Consider the following 23,006-nt stretch of genomic DNA (forward strand, 5'->3'; position numbering starts at 1 on the left):
TCCCATTCTTTGCAATGTTATCCATAATTTGTTATGATCCACACAGTGGAATGCCTTTACATAGTCAATAAAACACAGGTAAACATCTTTCTAGTATTGTCTGCTTTCAGCCAGGATCCACCTGACATCAGCAATGATTATCTCTCATTACACATCCTCTTTTGAATCTGGCTTGAATTTCTCACAGTTCCCTGTTGATGTACTATTGTAACCGCTTTTTGAATAACCTTCAGCAAAATTTTACTTGTGTGTGATATTAATAATATTGTTTGATAGTGTCCACATTCTGTTGGCTCTCCTTTCTTTGGAATGGGTAAAATATGGAAAAGATCTTTTAACCCTAGGCTCTTGTAATTGTTTGTGGTCCATCTACTAAACCATACATAATGTATTCAATAAAATTACCAATAAGGTCTAGCATCTTGGTTCAGTAATGGCCATACTTCTAGGAATAGAAGATCATGAAAGAAAAGTAAAATCAAAAGAAACCTCAAAAAAAAACTCTTACACAATTCCTCAAAATACATGTTTGAGTACCAAAAATTTCTAGAATCTTCTATCCAGTCCTATCTGACAGAAATATGATGGGAGTCTCACTACATTTTCTAGTTGTTGTTTTTAGGTGTCGTCGAGTTGGTTCCAACTCATAGCAACCCTATGTACAACAGAACAAAACACTGCCCGGTCCTGCGCCATCCTCATAATCGTTGCTATGTTTGAGCCCACTGTTGCAGCCACTGTGTCAATCCATCTTGTAGTAGCCATATTAAAAAAAGTAAAAAGAAACAGGTGAAATTAAGTTTAATAACATGTTTTCTTTAACTCAATACATCCAAAATGTTATCATTGCAACATGCTATCAATATAGAAAATTGAGATACTTTATATTTGGTTTTTCATACTAAGTCTTTGAAACCTGGTGTATATCTTTACATTTACTGCATGTCTCAATTTCAACTGGCCACATTTGAAGTGTTCAACTGCCATATGTGGGCAGTGCCTATATATTGGATAGCAGAGTTCTACACTATTTCTCTGAAAACAGTGTATACCCTGGAATATCTTACACACCTCCCTTGTTTCTCCAATACAAAACTGACTCTTCTGGCTGAGATTCTCCCATGGGCTTCAATCTTTCACATACTATGGTCACTTCTGTTTTTCTCTATGGAATCCCCGTGTGGTGCAAATGGTTAACTCACTCACTGCTAAATGAAAGGCTGGCAGTTCAAGTCCAACCAGAGATACTCTGAAAGAAAGGCCTGGAGATCTACTTCTGAAAAATCAGCCACTGAAAACCCTATGGAGCACAGTTCTGCTCTGAAACACAGGAGGTCACCATGAGTCGGAACTGACTCCACAGCAACTGGTTTGGGTTTTTTGTGGTTTCTCTCTATACAATAGTAACCATAATAATTAGCACTTAATTAGCATCTGGAGTCCCTGGGTGGCGCAACTGCACCCAGCAGACTACTAGCCGAAAGGTTGGTGGTTCGAATCCACCCAGAATCTCCTTGGGAGACAAGCCTGGCGATCTCCCTGCTTCTGAAAGGCCACAGCCTTGAAAACACTACCGAGCAGTTCTACTCTGCACACATAGGATAGCCATGAGTGAGAACTGACTCCACGGCAACTAACAACAGCAAAAAATCTACTACATGTGCATCTACTACATGTGACAAGCACTGGTACCACAAGTTCTTCATACATTACCTCATTTACTCCTCACAACAACCTTGCAAGGTAGGTAATGTTATCCTCATTGGAGTGATGCGGAAGGGTCACAGATGTGGTCAAAGATATAGGAGGGATTTAACTCAGTGTGACTTCAAAGTCCATGTCTTCTCCACTCAGCACGCTGCCTCCCACTACACCATTCTGCCCACCCACAAGCCATGATTTATGGCAACACCATCCTTGTCACTGATAAAGAGAGAGGAGGAAAAAATAGCGCAGTTAACATGCACTAGGAAAAACCCAGATCAGTTTTTTTTTTTTTAATTGTGCTTTAGATAAAAGTTTACAGCTCAAGTTAATTTCTCATTCAAAAATTTATGCACATATTGTTTTGTGACGTTGGTTGCAATCCTCATAATGTGACAGCACGTTCCCCCTTTCCACCCTGGGTTCCCTGTGTCCACTCATCCAGTTCCTGTCCCTTCCTGCCTTCTTGTCTTGCTTTTGGACAGGAGGTGCCCATTGGGTCTTGTATATTTGATTGAACGAAGAAGAACGTTCCCTAACGTGTTTTTTGTTTTTTGTTTTTTGATAGGCCTGTATAATCTTTGTCTGGAAAGTGGGCTTTGGGAAGGGTTTCAATTCTGGCTTAGGAGAGTATCCAGGGGGGGTTCCTCCGGTCTCTGTCAGACCAGTAAGTCTGGTCTTTTTTTGTGAATTTGAATTCTTTTCTACATTTTTCTCCCATTCTGTCAGGGACTCTCTGTCGTGATCCCTGTCAGGGCAGTTGTTGGTAGTACCCAGGCATCATCTAGTTCTTCTGGTCTCAGGCTGGTGGAATCTCTGGTTCATGTGGTCCTTTAGTCCTTTGGGCTAATAGTTTTCTTTGTGTCTTTGATTTTCTTCATTCTCCTTTGCTCCAGGTAGGATGGGACCAATAAATGTATCTTAGATGGCCGCTCGCATCCTTTTCCAGATCAGTTTTTTAAGAACCAGAAGCATATCTATCTTGCCCTCTAAAGGCTCTTGTGATTGGGCCAGGCAGGTGGACCAAGATGAAACAGAGGAATGAATGACCACATTTAGTTGTAGGGAAGAGCTGAAAGGAAAACCTCTTATCAAAGTGACTGGGCAAGAATGCAGCAAGACTAGTCATTTAAAAAGGAGGCTCTGCTTGAGATTTCTGTGGAGCTTGTTTGCATGGCAAATTGTGAAAGCAGCCGAGCTCTGGATACCGATAGTCTAGATTCTACTTCTGAGGGAGCCAACTTGGAAACAAAGAAGCAGGCCAACTATTTATTTTGCGTATGATGAAGTCTGCCCTTAAATAGTGGTTTAAAATTATTTTTAAATTAATTAGCAAAGAACCTGAGTGGTTGAGTACATGGTTTGTCTTTGAACTTCCCTTACAAAGCCCACTAGAGGAACAGTGTAACGTGGGGGAAAGACCCCTGACTGGGGTTTAAAACGTTCCAAGGAATTACATGACCTTGGCCATGTCACTTAACCTCTGATTCTCAGTTCCTCACTTGTTAAACGAGGGGGTTGGACTAGGATAAAATTCCCAGGCTCCTTCAGACTCCCAAATTCTGAAAATCCAGAGGTGACAGGGGTCAAAGGTATACTAGCGCCAACTAGTGGCAAAATATGCACACTAATGATACAAATCAAATATTTAGAATCACCAGGTTTGAAGTTAGAAGGGACCTTAGAAATCAATGCAAAGGAGGCCAAAAGGAAAATGAGGCCTAGAAAGGACGTTATTTGCCTAAAGCCACACAATCGTTAATAGATCCTGGTGTACAATATGTATGTGCAATACTTACTAAACCTCAACAACTAATAATAAAACAGAAATTAAACAGTTTGCTACTCTGCAGACGAACACTAGGCAACATTAGATGATAGTCATAGGTTACTTTTATAATTGAAAAGTTTATTTCTATAAGAGAATGTAAAGTGCACCTGCAATAAGCACTGCTTGCTTATATATCACAATTTTCTCTGTCAAATTATGAGCCTACTATTCAAATTTCCTTCCTCCTTTGCTAATTTCCCTCATAAGATCAAATGCTTTGAATTCTTTTGATGTCATACATAATAAAGCTTAACACATTATAATCTAACCCTAAAGCCCAGCTGCACTCTCTGTTCTCTCCCTTCTATAGCCCCTGCCTCGTACCCATGACCCCAAATGCAGAAGACTGTTGAATGTGGTCTCATTAAACAGGAAATGACCCAAGTCAAATCAGAGTGGTATCAATGTTGCTTGGGAGTAGCTTTTCCTAGAGTGATGCTTGGTGCTCATATTTTCTTTTTAATGTGCACCATGAACTCTTCTGTGACCAAATTTCTCATTTACTAGGTTCTAAATTCCCCTCGCTAAGGAAATATAACTCTTAACGTGCCAGCTTCTCTATGTCTTTAAAGAATGTTTCCTCCATTTCAGAGCCTTTCTTTAAACTAAAGGATCAACTACATCTTTTACATACATTTTTCTTTTACTAAATAGGCTATTAACTGTTTAATGCTCTTCTCTTATTATTGTCCTGGATTTGGTTATCACTGTTCTTAATATTTGTCTATCCTTTCTAGAGAATTCATAATTTCAGATAATATGGGTGTTTATGTATCATCTACATGTAAGACTCTCCTGGTAGGTATCTCCCTATTTTTAGGCTACAGATAAGGAAATAACAATGCTTCTCTACCTCCATTACTATTACTCCACTACTATTGTACAATAGACAGGATGGAACATGACCACTACGTAACAACCATTCCTGAGAACTTCCTATGGGACAGGAAATATACTAGACACTTTGTATATAAACCAAAAACCAAACCCGTTGCTGTTGAGTCAATTCCGACTCATAGTGACCCTACAGGACAGAGCAGAACTTCCCCATAGGGTTTCCTAGGAGTGGCTGTAGACTCAAACTGCCAACCTTTTGGTTAGCAGCCAAGCTCTCAACCACTGTGCCACCAGGGCTCTACTTTATATATATTGGATTTAATTTTCCCAAAAGCAAGTTGAGCTAAGGACTACAAGCTCCATTTTACAAATGAGGAAACTGAAGCTCAGAGAAGTGAAGTGATTTGCCTATGTCATGTTCCTCGGGATTGCTGGAATTCAGAATCAGTCTATGACAGCAATGTTTCTGTCCTCTCTATTCTTCACTCACAGCTACAGCCCAGATGTTATCACAGTGTTCATATTTCTTGGCAGTTTAACCTTAAGTTTCATTTTTTATTACTTACCAATATGAGAAAGGAAGAACAAAAAGGAAAGAATCTTTTCCCCTACAGATTACTCACACATGTTCATCCTGTCTTTTCCATTACAAAGTATGTTCCAACCTCCCTGAGTCTTCCCATCACAATGCAAATTTACAACAGGAATTATATAACTCCATTTCAATTAAAAACACAAAAAAACAAAAAAAACCTTTTCTTCTTCCAAAAAGCTAAAATGAAAATCAGCCCCTACAAATCAAGAAAGATCGTGGTACAACCTCTCAGGATAATTAAAGTCACAGAGTATTATATCCCAAAAGTCTGCTCTTATGTCTGTGATGGGCTGGGAAGGGCTGCCTTGCTTCCTCTAAAATTCCCTGGTCCTAGAGAGACTCAGTCACTGTCATCTGCTGGACCTTCGCAAAACATCAATGCTAAAACTTCACTTTACTCCAGAGGAAAGCTCCAATGACCCTTCATTAAAGAAAAAAAGTTCAAATTTGACATTCTGGTATTCGAGGCTTTCCATAATTTGACTTCAATCAAGTCTACCATTACTTCTTAACATAAAATAATCTCCTTGAGAGGCAAGATAGTGAAGAAGTTAACAGCAAGCATTCTGGAACCAGAAAGGCTGGGTTCAAATCCCAGCTCCACCCCCCATATAACCTGTGGGATCTGGAGCAATTACTTAACCTCATTATCTCCTTATCCGGGAAATGAGGATAATAGCAGTAATTACCTCACTGATGGTGATGAGGATTAACAAAATATACAAAATACTTAAAACTGTAGCAGGTGTGTAATAAACACTCAATGTTTGTTGCTATTACTATAACTGAATTAAAAATAAACAATTAATATCAATGGTTACCATGAAACCCTTGCTCTATACATGGCTGGTTTTTGCATCTGTTAGTCTCCTTTCTAGATACTTTTTCCCAATTTTTCCTCCTATCCAAATCCCAACCATTCCTCCTAGTCCACATGAGTATGCACTTCTCCCTTAGGCCTTTTCTAACTATTCACATCCTCATTCATCAGGCTATCACTAGACACTCAAAACACATTTTCTATTTACTCTGCCCCTTTGCCACATATAAAGTTGTTTGTATATATTTCCTTTCTCCATTCGTTGTTGTTGCTGTTAGGTGCTGTTGAGTGTGTTCCAATTCATAGTGACCCCATGTACAACAAAACAAAACACTGCCTGGTCCTGAGCCATCTTCATAATCGTTGCTGTGTTTGAACCCATTGTTGTAGCTACTGTGTCAATCCATCTCATTAAGGGTCTTCCTCTTTTTCATTGACCCTCTACTTTATCAAGCATGATGTCCTTCTCCAGGGACTGGTCTCTCCTAATAACATATCCAAAGTACGTGAGACTGAGTCTCACCATCCTTGCCTCTAAGGAGTGTTCTGGCTGTACTTCTTCCGAGACAGATTTGTTCGTCCTTTTGAAAGTCCATGGTATATTCTATAATCTTCGCCAACAGCATAATTTCTCCATTTAGCCCATATAAATCACAAGAAGGAAAGACTCCATGTCTTAATATAACTCTTTTCCATCTCCCTCAATACCTCAAAATGGTTTACAAAGAGTTCATACTTACATTCTAGCTTAGAATATAAAAACCCCATTGCCATAGAGTTGATTCTGACTCACAGCAACCCTACAGAACATGCTTAGTAAACAGAAAATGGTATTATAATATTAATACTCTCATCTTCTTTCCAGTCTCATTACAAATATTACTCCTCATTTCCATAGCTTATACCTTTACCTCTTCTCATTCTACTCTCTTCTAGAAGGATATTCCCTTAGTTATCTTCCCTCCTCCTTTATCCACTGGATCCAACCAATCTCTCCTTTATTCACTGGAGTCCTTCTCTTCTGCCTTCAACCATATAAAAGGTCTCCAGTATCTGGAAAGTTTTACTTGATTCTTCTGCCCTCTCAGAGTACAATACTCCATACTGTGACTCTCATCTCTCTAACACACTCCTAAAATGAACAGTTTATAAACATGACATCCGTTTCCTCATCTGCTACTCTTTAACCTCCTGAATCTGAGAATGCTTTTGAAGGTCACTGGTGAGTTCCAAATCCAATGACCTCTTCTTAGCCCTCTTTGGACTTTATCACTACAACATGTGACATTACTCACTGACACTCATTCTTCAGAATCGACTCGATGGTAATGGGTTTTTTTTTTTTTGTTTAAGTTTCCATGAACCCCTTCCTTTGGGTTTCCTACTATCCCTCTAACCAAAACTCTGATGTTCTTAGTTTGTTTCATATTTCACTGGTACCATTTCTTCTACCTTCCTCCTACTGCCGGAGATGCTCAAAGTTTAGGACTTCTTCTGGCTTTCTCTTCTGACAGAGTTTCCAGTAAAGAATCCATTCACTGTATGGCTTCAACTCACTTCCCACAGAAAACCTCCAATTGGCATGTTCAGTTCTGATCTCGCTATTGAGCTTCAAGTTTTTATGTCCATCTGCCTATTGGCCATCTCTGCTTAGATATAGCATCATCGCTTCACACTCAACATCCAAAATTATATCACCTTCCCCTGCAAGAGATACTTTCCCCTTCTCCTGAATTCCCTATGTCTGTCTATAGGGACATTGTCCTTAGTTTCCCAAATCTGCCAATAATAAAAAATTACAAAGTGAGTGGCTTTAAAGAACAGAAATTAATTTTCTTATAGCTCTGGAGGCTAAAAGTCCAAATCAGGGTCTCAGCTATGTCAATTCCTTCTGTGAGTCTCTCTCCAAGTTTCTGGTGACTGCTAGCAATCCTTGGCGTTGCTTTGCTACTTTATAGATGTATCTGTCTCCATCATCACATGACATCTCTCTACTCCCTGTGTGACACTCAATTTTTGTAAGACATCACTCAGAAGGGATTAAGTTTAGGATCTACCCTACTCAGTACAACCTTACTAACATAACTAGAGAAAAACCCCTATTTCCAAACAGGAGCACATTCACAGGTACAGGTGTTAAAATTTCAACATATATTTTGGGGAGGACACATTTCAATCCATAACAGATATTTTTCCTTTCAGTCAGGCAACTGAGAAAGTTGGTATCCTTGCTGATTCCAAGCTCTTCTTCAATCCTGCCAGCTCAATAAGTTCCAGAAAATTTTCCTTCATAATGAGGCTTCAGTCTGCTCTATCTAGTCCAACCTCACTGCTAAAGTCACAGATCACCCATCTACGACAATCATTCCTTATTTAGACTTCTTATAATACCACTTTTGCCACAAAAGTTTTTACGCAAAACCACAAGGGATGCTTAAGTCTATAGGGTTAGATAACCTTCTAGAAGGTTATTTAAGGCTCTTCACAAAGCTATTTCTACCCATATCATTTCCCAGCAGAAACTGTGGTCCTTGCTAACAGGATGAGCAGCCTAATTCATTCCCACATCCATGTCTGGTCACAGCAGGTACCCGATAATACTCAATTAGGCCACCATGTAAGGTACTGTCCAAAGTACAACACTTCCAAAAGTGAAACAGGGCATGAAAAATAATTAAAATTACATGATTTAAAAAAAAACTTTTATCGAGCAACAAATTGCTTTTACTGTATCCCCTTCTATTCAAAAACCACTTCCAAAAATAATTTCTTTAAAAAAATATTTGTCTGTAAGAAGCAATAAACTGTAATTATTTTTCATTTTATATTTGCAATAATGCCTTAATATTCAGAGAGATATCTTTAAATGTTACCTGAATATTAAAATATAACAAAGGGAACATTAATTAGCTTATGATATTTGTACTTTGTAATATACTACAGAATTAAATTAGTTTTTCTTAGTAAATCTTCATGTACTTTAATCAGTTTCTTAGCCATATATAATTCTAATACTATGCCATCGGTATTTTTCTGATGAATATAGTTTTTCAATATGATCTTAGAATTTTTAACTTTTTCATAAAATTATCTGTAATCTATTTCAAAGTTGGAGCCCTGGTGGTGCAGTGGTTAAGAGCTCGGCTGCTAACCAAAAGGTCGGCAATCTGAATCCACCAGATGCTCCTTGGAAACTCTATGGGGCAGTTCTACTTTGTCTTGTAAGATCGCTATGAGTCGGAATCGACAGGAACTTTTTTTTTACTTCAGAGTTGCTTTATTATTAATTGCCAAATTTATTGTTAATAAATTTGAAATTGTTGAAATTTCTGATGGACTCTTCTGCAGGCCATAATCATTATAATTGAGAAAATACTCTCTCTCTAAAGGTGCTGAGCTTTTTAAATTTTGAAACATAAATATTTTCTTAGTTATGTCTTTTTTGCCTCCATTTAGACTACTCTTCTTGTGTTTTATGGCAGGATAGCTCTGCTTTCATTCCCCATAGGTATAGCCTGGATATATATGTAAAAACAGGACAGAATTTTTTAAACTCCATTTTTCTATTTTTCCTTTATTCCAACACTTAAAACTACATAGCACATAGGAACTCTCCTTCTTCAAAGATAGTTCAGACTTGGATCACAAGTTAAAATAGGTTTATAGTGTCCAAGTTTGCATTTTGTAGTAGTTCTGTACAACTGTAGCATCAAATGCCTGTATATTTTGACATGGCTTATGGTTTGCCTGAATTGAATCCATATGACAAACTGCAAAATATCCTCATATAACATCTGTTTGTACTGTGACTCTGCTTTGAGCAATTTTTTTTTTTTGTCTCTCTAAATGATTAGTTCAAAATTATATAATGAGACCATCAAGCCCTGTTAAGTCCTCTCTTACAACTTCCCTCACATCCATCCCTTTCTTCCTATTGCCCTTCCTGCAATAACAACTGTCATGGCTAGATTATTGCGACAGTCTCCTAACTCTGCCTACCTCTAGTTTTCCCCACGGCCGTGGTGTTGCCAAAACAATGTTCCTAAATTACCTCCTTGCACACCACATTTCTTCATTTAAAACAAAGCCAAAAACCAATCATCCCTTCAATGGCTCCCTATGTGCCAAATAAAAACTTCAAGTTTTAGCCTCACATTTAAGACCCTTCATAATCTGGCTCCAGTCTAGTTTTCCCACTGTAACTGTCCTATTCCTTTTCACTCTGCCAAACTAGCCTGTTCACTAGTCCCATCGTTTCCCCTAAACACACAAACACACACACCATATTCTCTATCTGCTTCCAGGGCTTTGCTCACACTGCTCACTCCCAGGAATGCTCTCACTGCTGTCCTTCACCTACTCAAGTACTACTTGTCCTTCAAATCCGAATTTAACTTCCTCTCTTCATTGCCTATCAAAGCTAGAAATGTTCTCTTTGGCCATTATATAACTAGCGTTTTACGAATAGCTCACTTGGTATTTCTTTGATGCCTGGTATTGCTATCTAGTTTTGTCTGCGGTTGTTTCACTAGATTATACCTGAGGGTACAAACTGGATTTCTTTCCCCTCAAAATTAGGTCCTCTTCTGTGAGTTTATTATGTCAATTAAAGATTCAGGCCCTTTTTGTATTGTTCTTAAAACTTTAAAAAAAAATTTTTTTTAATTTAAAAATATTTGTGTGTATGTAAACATACAATTTTTCTCCTAAAATAATCAACAATATATTCTATGCTGTCTATTTATATAAAGATTTCTATTTCATTATTGAGTTCAGCAATGATATCTAATTTTAAAAGTTGTACTTGAGTTGACAGAACAGAAATAAAATGAGACAGAGAAGTTAAAGCAAGGAACTATGAGTTAAGGTCTTAGTTCTCAAAGAGAAGCTCACCAGCCATTACTCATTCAGTAAGAAGCAAACCCCAGGAAAAGTAAGTGCTAAGAGAAGGTCAATTTTATGTATTCTCTAACCTGTATGGGATTAATCTTCAATGAGCGTTCAAAGCACTCCACACAGTCTTTAAACTCCCTGTTTCGAAGATGAAGGAGGCCTTTGGAGCGCTGAGCCCTAGCACTGCGATGTCGGGACAACTCCCAGGCCTTGTCATAGTAAGAGTGGTCACGAAGGACATCTCCAAGCAAGCAGTATAAACTTGGTGTTTCTTTTTTCTCCAGCTCTTGCCTAAGGATTTCTTCTGCCTAGAAACAACAATAGAAATAATTAAATTGCTTAAAAGTGAAGAACTAATGGCTGTATTTTCAGCACATACACATCTTTTATCCCATGTGACCAAAATTTGATTTTCAACGTTTGAGATTACCTTCTTATTTCATGTATCTAGGACACAGGCTGAATAACAAACAATAGGAAATAACAGGATAACAAGTTAAACAGAGGAATAAGGAGTAAAAGGTTGAATACTGCCTTACCAGCATTGCCCTACATCATGATATCAGGTGGACTCATTTGGCTCCCCAGTTCCCTGCTCCGGTTGTCAACACTGTGACCACTTCTTACAGCAGTAATCTTTCTCCCGTGGAGCTACTGGTGGTTTTGAACTGCCAACCTTTTGGTTAGCAGTTGAGCACTTTTAACCACTGTGCCACCAGGGTTCCCTTCTCCAAGCTCAGAGGGATGAAATTAGAAATCAATAACAGAAGGAAATTTGGGAAATTCACAAATATGTGGAAATTAAAAACCATACTTCTAAATAACCAATGAGTCAAAGAATAAATCACATGGGAAATTAAAAATACTTTGAGATAAATGAAAACAAAAACATGACATACTGAAACTTATGAGATGCAGTGAAAGCAGTGGTTAGAGGGAAATTTATAGATCTCAAATCAATAACGTAACCTTCCACTGTAAGTAACCAGAAAAAGAAGAAACTAAGCTCAAAGCAAGCGGAAGAAAGAAAATGAGCAGAAATATTTGAAATACACCCATTCCTCACTTATCAACATGGTTAGGTTCCAAAGACCAGGTTGTTATGTGAAATCCGCGTTATGTGAAAATGGAGGATGATCACATCAGATCACAAAATGGAAGATGACTACGTTGTTACCTAAGTGCCAAATTACATCATTACATAACTGCCAAACCATGGCCCAATCAAGTTGACACAACCTTAATAATCAAAGCCAGCATTACCCTCGCCTTGCACCCTGGCATTCATTACTGCCCGACATACGTCATTGTGAGCAAAATGGTTGGATAGTAGTTTTTTTACTATTGTCATAAATGTGTAATGTTGGATAAGAGTATAGTCGAGAAGTGAGAAGACAGTGTAGAGAATAGAAAATTTTTTTAAAAAGTTGATTCTTTAAAAAGACCAACAAAATTGACAAACTTTTCACTATATTGATCAAGAAAAACAAAGAGACTCAAGTTACTAAAATCAGAAATGAACAAGGTGACATTACTATCAACCTTAGAGAAATAAAAAGGATTATAAGGGAATACTATACTCCACAGTTACTTAGGATAAATAGGATCCAAAGCTCAGAATGTCTAATCAGATCCTCAAAGCATCTGCTAAATTCTACAAATATTTATTCTACATATAAATGCACTATACCAAGGGCTAAGAATATTCACCAGAGGCCAAAGACATATAATTTAAAATAGATCTAGTGTTTGCAATGTTTGTAAAGAAGATAAATACATAAATGGAAAATTAAATAGTAATCAGGAAAACCTTCACATTTGGAAATGCTAAGATACTAAGGATTTCATATAAATCTTCCACCAACTTGTAACCACGTAGAGAATGAGTGGTATGTAACCTTTTGCTACCAAACAATATCAATTCTGGGTATTTTATTCCCTGGAAGATGATTCTGGAGGGCCAGGGAGGTGCAGCTTGCTGGAGAAGGTGAGAAATCATAGCAGTGATCCTGCTTGTCTGAACTGACCTCTTCTTTCCTCAAATTCTTACCACATTTTTGTGTTAGATAAGACAATTCTTTCTCCTTGAGATCTTACACCTCTTCTTCCTGCCAACAGAATTATCTTTCCCAAGGGCAGTGCTTGCAGGCAATATATTTCCTTTCTTCAGCTAGTCACACTGCATTTCTCAGTCTTCTTCACTCTCCCCAAATTGTTCTATTTTCTCCTTTCTCTCCCACTTACCTACTCAATTTACATAATTTATCACCAAAGAAAAAACTACAAAAGATGTGTCCAGTGAACATAAAGTGCAAAGACACTGTGCACAGCCTTTGTAATACCACTTCTGCAATATCAAAATGCAGGTGGCCAGAAATCTTCAAAGAATGCAAAAGCTTTGTTTTCTTCTAGCTATGGGTTGCTACTTCCCTATGGGAAAGTACAGATGTACATTTTTACAGGATGCAAGAAGTTCAAATTTCAATGTGCAACTGGCTGCAATGAATTGGTGGGGTGCTTGCAAGAATCTTGTCGGCTGCCAGCTCCAGAGAACATTCTTCCACACACACATACATACAAATCTAGGCTGCCTCAATAACTACTTACTCTGTAATTCCATGTAACTAATTATTATTCTTAATATAATTTTTTGGCAATGACTATACAAAAATAGCAAGTTTCAGTACAAAATTAAGTCAGCCAAGATTCAAGCAGAACTTACAATTACAGCTGAAATAGAACCCAATTTACTTCACATGAAAAACTTGCACTACTTAGAGCAAAGGTCACATGCTTGAATGCCCAGAAGTTCTTGACAGTTACTGGGAATGAATCAAGTAGACTGGTGAGTGAGCACCCAAAGAAGGGAGCCACTGCTCAGCTCCAGCCAGTCAGCACAACGTGGGAATTTGGCCCAGTATTGCCGCATCTTCTGATTTTTTAAGAGAGGTCAAGAAATCTACATTTTTAAGCGAAATCCCCTGAGAACATTTTACTCAAATTTTCTTCAGAACATTGTGTAGGCTGAACAAACTGTCCCTCTGGGTTACATTCATCTATAAGCTGCTGGTTTGAAACTTTAGATTTAGAACGTTAAACCCCTGTCTAAGGTGGACATCAGTAGCTTTTTTTCCTGCACAGCATCCCTTCCCTATCTTCTGATAACAGAACTCCTCTTCCTTCAGGGGAACCCATTCTACTCAGTTCAGTAGGGGCCTATAAAAGGGAAGACACATGACTTAGCCCATCAGTCTTTGATAGAGTCTTTCTGTTAGAGCTCTGGAATTGACTATATTTTTCCATTGGGATTAATACCTTGGGCTTTCTGTAGACATCTTGCCACCAAAGAGCGCTCATGAGAGAGATACAGAGTCATGATGACATTGTCTAAGCCCCTGGATATAGCTAATATTTAATAGCCGGGTCTTTTAAAATTTTCAGTTGCATGAACTAATAAATTGTCTTTTTTGCCTAAATTAGTGTACATTCATTCTTTTACAAACAAAAGAGTTCTAACACATCCCAAGAAAATTTTGTTGCATGATCCATTCTGTAGACTTCCAGCTACAGGAGAAGATCTGTGAGGATGTAGGTTCCTTTAATAAGAAAGACTAAAAGATCAAATGCCAGTTCTACTACTTACTAAATGTGTGACCATGAGCCAGTTAATATTTGAGAGTTTGTTATTCATCTTACCTTATCTATCTCATGGAGAGGTTGTAAGAATTAGAAGTGAAACATACCTAGCATTTTGTCAGGTACAAGGTAAGCCTTAAACTAATGTTTGTGCTCTTCCTTTATTCTCTCCACTGGAGAACAAGGCTGGAAAGTATAGGATGCTTAAAGTTTCACTACCAGGAAGGAAGAAGTAACTGGAAACAACTTTGAGGAACATTAAAATTTTCCATAAGTAATCATACTGGTCAACTCCATATAGTTTTTCCAAAGACAGAAGAGTTGCTGTTGTCAACTACTGAGTAGATGATAATGTAACTGAGCCAAAAGTAATGGAAGAAGTGAGGTCAAAGGAAAAACAACTATTGACATTACAAGGTTAAAGCTAAATTTTTTCACATAAGGCTAATTTTAGCCAAACATTAGAGTTTTATGAAAGTGTGGAGAAGACCAGGAAGAGGCCCTAGAGATCTCAGGGAAACAGTCTGTACAAGATACAAACTGAGCAGACTGTTGTTTCAGAGAAGGACTGCAGAAGGAGAGAATATTTAGTTGTAAATATGGTGGCCAAATGGAATTTGGAATCTGTATACACTTCCATCTCATCACCTGCCATATTATACACTAAAATTATCTGCTCGTGTGTATCTGTACATCAAACTATTAGTTACTACACGGTAAATTGTGCCTCTTACTTATCTTTGGAACATCATTGCCCAGCACATGGTAGGTACTCAATAAATGTTGAACGAATTCAACCGAATAGTTAAAGTCACAAAGGGCTACTAGTGTTTACTAAGGACTTTTAGATTCTAAATAGAAACATAAAAGTTTCTTCCTATTTGCAGACATGCTCTGGCTGACATCAATACTGAGAATCACTAGATGACTACCTTAAGGGAGATCTAACAACAAAGCAGTCCCAGTGAATAGAGAGGTCATATAGTAGAATCTGAATTCCACAGGTCCTTCTAACCCAAGTGACTGCACAAAGGAAGTGACTCTTCTTGGTACTGAAAACACTAGGGGTCAAAACCGATGGCCCAAGAGGAGATTCTGAATACCTGAGGGGTTCCCTACCCTGGTGATGTACCTTTTGATAAAATGGTCCAGTGTTGACAGGTAACTGAGAACTTCAGATATACTATAGGCAAAGGGGTTAATATAGTTTAAAAAAAAAAGCCAAATTGAGACTCATTTACACTTCTGAAGGCATGTTTCTCTAAAAATTATTATATGGGAAATTTGAGATTTGAAGGAGGTCTAAGACCCTACTTTAAGCACCATCAGGATTCTGGGAGGCACCCTGTCAGGGACAATGCCCTGGGTTCTGGGTAAAGGATATGCATGAAAGTTAAGTTCACTCTGTAGTGAAAATTAGGATAAAACATTTCATCTACAATTGAGGAGAATTACTCATACTTGAGCCAGAAGGAATTATCAAAACAAACTGCCTTTCTTGGCTCTGATTTTTGCCTTGGTTTTGTGAATTAGCAGAAGGAATCAGAAATTCTAATGTGTGGTAAGTGGCTCTCACCTGACCTAGCATCTGGTCAGTATGTAGGAAATCAAGGGGAACTGGCAGACCAACAACTATAGGACAGCCTCTTGGCAAAGAATGAGGGGAAGAAATGAGCTCTGGGACCCAGAGATAATGTAACTACAAAGAGTGTTTTGAGGACTGCAGAAACAGCAGAATTAGGCTTAGCAGCTAGAGGTTTGCTCAAAGTGGGTGGAAAGAAGGTAGGCTAAGAATTTAAGGTCACATTATAAGTCAGATATGGCTACCTGACTATAGTCTTAGGCTTTAAAAAAAGTTTGTGTGTGTGTATGTGTGCATATAACTCACACAACTTTGGGCACAGTCTAATTCCAGTCTTTTCCCCTGAAGCAGAGAGCCAAAATGGCTGCTGATCAGGACTGTATTGGCTGTTATTCAAAGACAGGGAGACTGACCACTGGACAGGCACACTACTGTCCTTTACACAGTGAATGAGAATGACCAGGCAGAGCTAAGGTAGCATTAAAGCACCGTCTACTATTACAGATGCTAGGGACAATCCTTCTAGCAAAAACTCTGTTTGTTTCTGGTCTAAATTCTTATTGTATGAGCAGAGACTGAGAGGTGAAAACTGCAAAACATTCCACCCACCCCAGTTGGTCCCTCTCAGCTAGAGTTCTGTGTGGTGGTGCCTAGTCCCAGCCACTCTCTCCTTGAGCCAACTGTCCACTAATTACTTTTTACATTTATGTGTGTGATGGCATCATGCTCTGCTGCTTGGTTTTTCAAAGAGCACTTGCCAACATAAATACTCCAGGCCCAAGATAAAACAAAATAAAAACAGGCCTAGTTCTCATCCAATTAGCTGATCATCTCCTATTTACATTACCAAGTCACAGAGTATTTTTAATATTTTGCCTTTTTTTCTCATTCAAGTAAGCACCACAGGTTTTAATTTACAAAGGTAATATCCAATTTTTAAAGGATTAACAATAATCATGATGGGAGTTAGGTGTAGGAAAGGAGTGGAAACTTTAGGGGAAAGGAAGATATGAGCTCATATTCCAAAATCTGCCAATTAATAATGCTAATCAGAAAAGTGGCAAAAAGTAATTCATACTTTCCATGGTTGTTATGAACACTATATGAAAATTACAAAATAATTATATAAAGAATATAGTACATAAGAGGCACTAAAAAATTGTATTACATAATAATAGCATGTTCACATTACTTTGAAGTTTCCTATTTTTATTCCTAAAATTAAAAGATTAAAATGGGGGAATCACATAATCTGTCTTGAGAGAGAGAATAGTAGGGTAGAGGATGGAGAGGTATTTTTCCCCACATGCAAAGTCCAAAGGAGAGCCATGCTTGGAGATTTGCTTCAGTGCTGTAACATTCAGTGAACACCTGTTGTTGCTGTTGTTGTTAAGTGTCCTTTCCGACTAACAGTGAACCCAGAAAATAATATAAAACAGAACAAAACGCTGCACAGTCCTGTGCCATCCTCACAATAGTTGCTATGTTTGAGCCCATTGCTGCAGCCACTGTTCATCTTCACAAGGATCGTCCTCTTTTCTCTGGACCCTTTACTTTACCAAGCATGATGTCCTTCTCCAGGGACTGGTCCCTCCTGATAACATGTCCAAAGTACCTGAGACAAAATCTCACCATACTCACGTCCAGAGACCACTCTGGCTGTACTTCTTCCAAGACAGACTTGTTCATTTTTCTGGCAGTCCACAGTATATTCAGTATTCTTCTGCCACCACCACAATTCAAAAGCATCAATTCTTCTTCGGTCTTCCTTATTCACGGTCCGCTTTTTGCATGCATATGAGGTGACTGAAAACATCATTGATAGGGCCAGGAGCACCTTAGTCCTCAAAGTGACATCTTTGCTTTTCAGCACTTTAAAGAGGTCTTTTGCAGCAGATTTGTCCAATGCAATACATAGTTTGATTTCTTGACTGCTGCTTCCATGGGCATTGATTGTGGATCCAAGGGAAATACTTAACAACTTCAGTTTTTTCTCCATTTATCATGATGATGCTTATTGGTCCAGTTGTGAGGATTTTTATTTTATCTTCAGGTGTAATCCATATGAAGGCTGTAGTCGCTGATCTTCATCAGTGTTTTAAGTCTTCTTCACTTTCAGCAATCAAAGCTGTGTCATCTGCATATCATAGGTTGTTAATGAGTCTTCAATCCTTCAATCCTGATGCCCTGTTCTTCTACATATAGTCCAGCTTCTCAGATTATCTGCTCAGCAAATGGATTAAATAAGTATGATGAAAGGATACAACCCTGATGCACACTTTTTCTGATTTTAAACCATCCAGTATCCTTTTTCTGTTCAAAAAACTGCCTCTTGTTCTATGTACGGGATCCACATGAGCACAATTAAATGTTCTGGAATTCCCAATCTTCGCAATGTTATCCATAATTTGGCATTATCTACACAGAAGAAGCCTCTGCATAATCGATAAAACACTGGTAAACACCGTTCTGGTATTCTCTGCTTCAGCCAAAATTCATCTGACATCAGCAATGATATTCCTCATTCCATATCCTCTTCTGAATCTGCCTTGAATTTCTGGCAGGTCCATCTTGATGTACTGCTGCAATTGTTTTTAAATTATCTTCAGCAAAGTTTTACTTGCATACAATATTAATGATATTGTTTGATAATTTCTACATTCTGTTGGATCACCTTTCTTTAGAATGGGCACAAATATGCATCTCTTCCAGTTGGTTGGTCAGGTAGCTGTCTTCCAAATTTTTTGGCATAGATGAGTGGGCACCTCCAGCACTGCATTTGTTTGTTGAAACATCTCAATTGGTATTCCGTCAATTCCTGGAGCCTTGTTTTTCACCAGTGCAGCTTGGACTTCTTCCTTTAATACCATTGGTTCTTGATCATATGCTACCTCCTGAAATGGTTGAACGCCAGCCAATTCTTTTTGGTACAGTGACTCCTCTGTATATTCCTTCCATCTTCTTTTGATGTTTCCAGCATTGTTCAAATTTTGCCCATAGAATCCTTCAAAACTGCAATTCCAGGCTTGAATTTTTTCTTCAGTTCTTTCAGCTTGAGAAATGCCGAGTGTTTTCTTCCGTTTTGGTTTTCTAACTCCAGGTCTTTGCACACTTCATCATAATATTTTACTCTGTCTTTTCCAGCTGTCATTTGAAATCTACTGTTCAGCTCTTTTACTTCATCATTTCATCCTTTCACTTTAGCTACTCTACATTTAACAGCAAGTTTCAGAGTCTCTTCTGACATTCATTTTGGTCTTTTGTTTCTTTCCTTCCTGTCTTTTTAATGACTTCTTGTTTTCATCATGTATGATGTACTTGATGTCACTCCACAACTCATCTGGTCTTTGATCATTAGTGCTCAATGAGTCAAATCTATTCTTGAGACGATCTCCAAATTCAGGTGGGATATATTCAAGGTCATAGTTTGGCTCTCGCAGACTTGTTTTAATTCTCTTCAGCTTAAACTTGAACTTGCATGTGAGCAATTGACAGTCTGTTCCACAGTCAGCCCTGGACTTGTTCTGGCTGATGATATTGAGCTTTTCCATCATCTCTTTCCACAGATGTAGTCGATTTCATTCCTGTGTATTCCATCTGGCAAGGTCCACGTGTATAGCTGCTGTCTATGTTGATGAAAAAAGGTACTGGCAATGAATAAGTTGTTAAGTCTTGCAAAATTCTATCATGTGATCTCCAGAGTAATTTCTACCACTAAGGCTATATTTTCCAACTACCGATCCTTCTTCTTTAATTCCAACTTTCACATTACAATCACCAGTAATTATCATTGCATCTTGATTGCATGTTTGATCAATTTCAGACTGCAGAAGTTGGTAAAAATCTTCTATTTCCTCATCTTTGGCATTAGTGGTTGGTGCGTAAATTGAGTAATAGTCATATTACCTAGTCTTCCTTGTAGGCGTATGGGTATTATTCTATCATTGACAGCACTGTACTTCAGGATAGATCTTGAAATGTTCTTTCAGTTCATCATACTGTGGTGGCTTGCATGTTGGTATGATGCTGGTAGCTATGTTACTGGTATTTCAAATAGCAGCAGGGTCACCCAAGGTGGAAAGGTTTCAGCAGAGCTTCCAGACAAAGCGAGAGTAGAGAGAAGACCTGTCAGCCTACTTCTGAAAAAACTGACCAGTGACAACCTTATGGATAGCAGTGGAAGACTGTCTGATATACTGTCAGAAGATGAGTCCCTCAGGTTGGAAGGCATTCAAAATACGACTAGGAAGAGTTGCCACCTCAAAGTAGAGTCGACCTTAATGACATGGATGGAGTCAAGCTTTCAAGATCTTCATTTGTTATGTGGCACAACTCAAAATGAGAAGAAACAGATGCAAATATCCATTAATAATCAGGACATGAAATGTACAAAGTATGAATCTAGGACAATTGAAAGCCATCAAAAATGAAATAGAATGCCTAAAGATTAACAGACTAGGCATCAGTGAGCTGAAATGGACTGGTATTCACCATTTTGAATAAGAATCATATGGTCTATTATTCCAGGATTGACAAAATGAAGAGGAATGGTGTTGCATTCATCATCAAAAAGAACATTTCCAGTGAACACCTGATGTGTTGTTTTTGCCATCAAGTCAGTTTCGACTCATAGCGACGCTATGTACAACAGAATGAAGCTGCCTGATCCTGTGCCATCCTCACAATCATTGTTATTACTGAGTCCATTGTTACAGCCACTGTGTCAATTCATCTCCTTGAAGGTCTTCCTCTTTTTCACCGACCCTCTATATTTACCAAACATGACGTCCTTCACCAGGGACTGGTCCCTCCTGATAATATGTCCAAAGTATGTGAGATGAAGTATTGCTATCCTTGCTTTTATAGAGCCCTCTGGCTGTACTTCTTCCAAGACAGATTTGTTCGTTCTTCTAGCAGTCCATAGTACATTCAATATTCTTCGCCAACACCACAATTCAAAGGCATCAATTCTTCTTTGGTCTTTGTCATGGATTGAATTGTGTCCCCCCAAAGATGTGTGTATCAATTTGGCTAGGCCACGATTCCCAGTGTTGTGTGGTTGTCCTCCATTTTGTGATTGTAATTTTACATTAAAGAGGGTTAGGGTGGGATTGTAACACCACCCTAACCCAGGTCACATCCCTGATACAAGGTAAAGGGAGTTTCCCTGGGGTGTGGCCGGCACCACCTTTTATCTCCTCTAAGAGATAAAAGGAAAGGGAAGCAAGTGGAGAGTGGGGGACCTCATACCACCCAGAAAGAAGCACCGGGAGCAGAGCGCATCCTTTGGACCCGAGGTTCCTGCTCAGAGAAGCTCCTAGTCCGGGGGAAGGATGATGATGACTAGGACCTTCCTCCAGAGCCGACAGAGAAAATAAATTTCTCCTTGTGAAAGCCATCCACTTGGGGTATTTCTGTTGTAGCAGCACTAGATGACTAAGACAGTCTTCCTTATTCATTGTCCAGGTTTTGCATGCATATGGGTGACTGAAAACACCATGGCTTTGGTCAGGCACACCTTAGTCCTTAAAGTGACATCTTTGCTTTTTTAACACTTGAAAGAGGTCTTTTGCAGCACATTTGCCCAATGCAGCATGCCGTTTGATTTCCTGATTGCTTCTTCCTGGGTGTTGATTGTGGATCCAAGTAAAATGAAATCCTTGACAACTTCAATCTTTTCTCTGTTTATCATGTTGCTGCTTATTGGTCCAGTTGTGAGGATTTTTGTTTTCTTTATCTTCAGGTGTAATCCCTACTGAAGGCTGTAGTCTTCGATCTTCATCAGTGTTTCAAGTCCTCTTCACTTGCAGCAAGCATCTTGCTGGTATTATCTGCTTTCAGCCAAAATCCATCTAACATCAGCAATGATATCCCTTGTTCCACGTCCTCTTATGAATCTGGCTTGAATTTCTGGCAGTTCCCTATCAATGTACTGCTACAACTGCTTCTGAATGATCTTCAGCAAAATTTTACTTGCGTGTGATATTAATGACACTGTTCAATAATTTCCACATTCAGCTGGATCATCTTTCTTTGGAACAGGCATAAATATGGATCTCTTTCAGTAGACTGGCCAGGAAGTTGTCTTACAAATTTCTTTGCATAGACGAGTGAGCACTTCCAGCACTGCATCCGTTTGCTGAAACATCTGAATTGCTATTCCGTCAATCCTCGTAGCCTTGTTTTTCGCCAATGTCTTCAGTGCAGCTTGGATGTGCTTCAGTACCATGAGTTCTTGATCATATGTTACCTCCTATAATGGGTAAACGTCAACCAGTTCTTTTTGGTACAGTCACTCTGTGTGTTCCTTCCATCTTCGTTTGATGCTTCCCGCATCTTTCAGTATTTTCCTCATAGAATCCTTCACTATTGCAACTCGAGGCTTGAATTTTTCCTTCAGTTCTTTCAGCTTGAGAAATGCTGAATGTGTTCTTCCCTTTTGGTTTTCTAACTCCAGGTCTTAGCACATGTCATCACAATACTTTACTTTGTCTTCTCAAGCTGCCCTTTGAAATCTTCTGTTTGGCTCTTTTACTTCATCACCTCTTCCATTCGCTATCTACTCTATGTTCAGGAGCAAGTTTCAGAGTCTCTTCTGACATCCATTTTGATCTTTTCATTCTTTCTTGTCTTTTTAATGATATCTTGCTTTCTTCATGTATGATGTCTTTGATGTCATTCCACAATTCATCTGGTCTTCAGTCATTAATGTTTAATGCGTCAAATCTATTCTTGAGGCAGTTTCTAAATTCAGGTGGGGTATACTCAAGGTCATAGTGTCTCTCTCATGGGCTTGTTCTAATTTTCTTCAACTTCAACTTGAACTTACATATGAGCAACTGACGGTCTGTTCTGCAGTGAGCCCTTCTCCTCGTTCTGCCTGATAATATTGAGCTTCTCCATCGTCTCTTTCCACAGATGTAGTCTATTTGATTCCTGTGTATTCAATCCAGCTAGGTCCACGTTTATAGTCGTCATTTATGTTGTTGAAAAAAGGTATTTGCAATGAAGAAGTCATTGGTCTTACAAAATTCTATCACGTGATCTCTGGCATCATTTCTATCACCAAGGCCATATTTTCTAACCACCGTTTCTTCTACTTTGTTTC

General features: G+C 38.6%; 1 protein-coding gene across 8 annotated transcripts in view; it reads right to left on the reverse strand.

Annotated features, from left to right (window-relative positions):
• Positions 1-23,006, reverse strand: part of TTC27 (tetratricopeptide repeat domain 27) — a 301,971-nt gene that overhangs the window by 79,537 nt on the left and 199,428 nt on the right. For all 8 annotated transcript variants that reach the window (XR_002824887.1, XM_004369571.1, XM_023736184.1 and 5 more), the window contains one exon: positions 10,761-10,988. Coding sequence is in view for 7 of the 8 variants with exons in the window: in XM_004369571.1 (XP_004369628.1) it covers positions 10,761-10,988 (228 nt within the window). In the remaining variant the exon portion in view is untranslated. The remainder of the gene's footprint in view (positions 1-10,760; positions 10,989-23,006) is intronic.

This window comes from Trichechus manatus, unplaced genomic scaffold (assembly GCF_000243295.1).
Source record: "Trichechus manatus latirostris isolate Lorelei unplaced genomic scaffold, TriManLat1.0 scaffold00005, whole genome shotgun sequence".
NCBI classification, from domain to species: domain Eukaryota; kingdom Metazoa; phylum Chordata; class Mammalia; order Sirenia; family Trichechidae; genus Trichechus; species Trichechus manatus.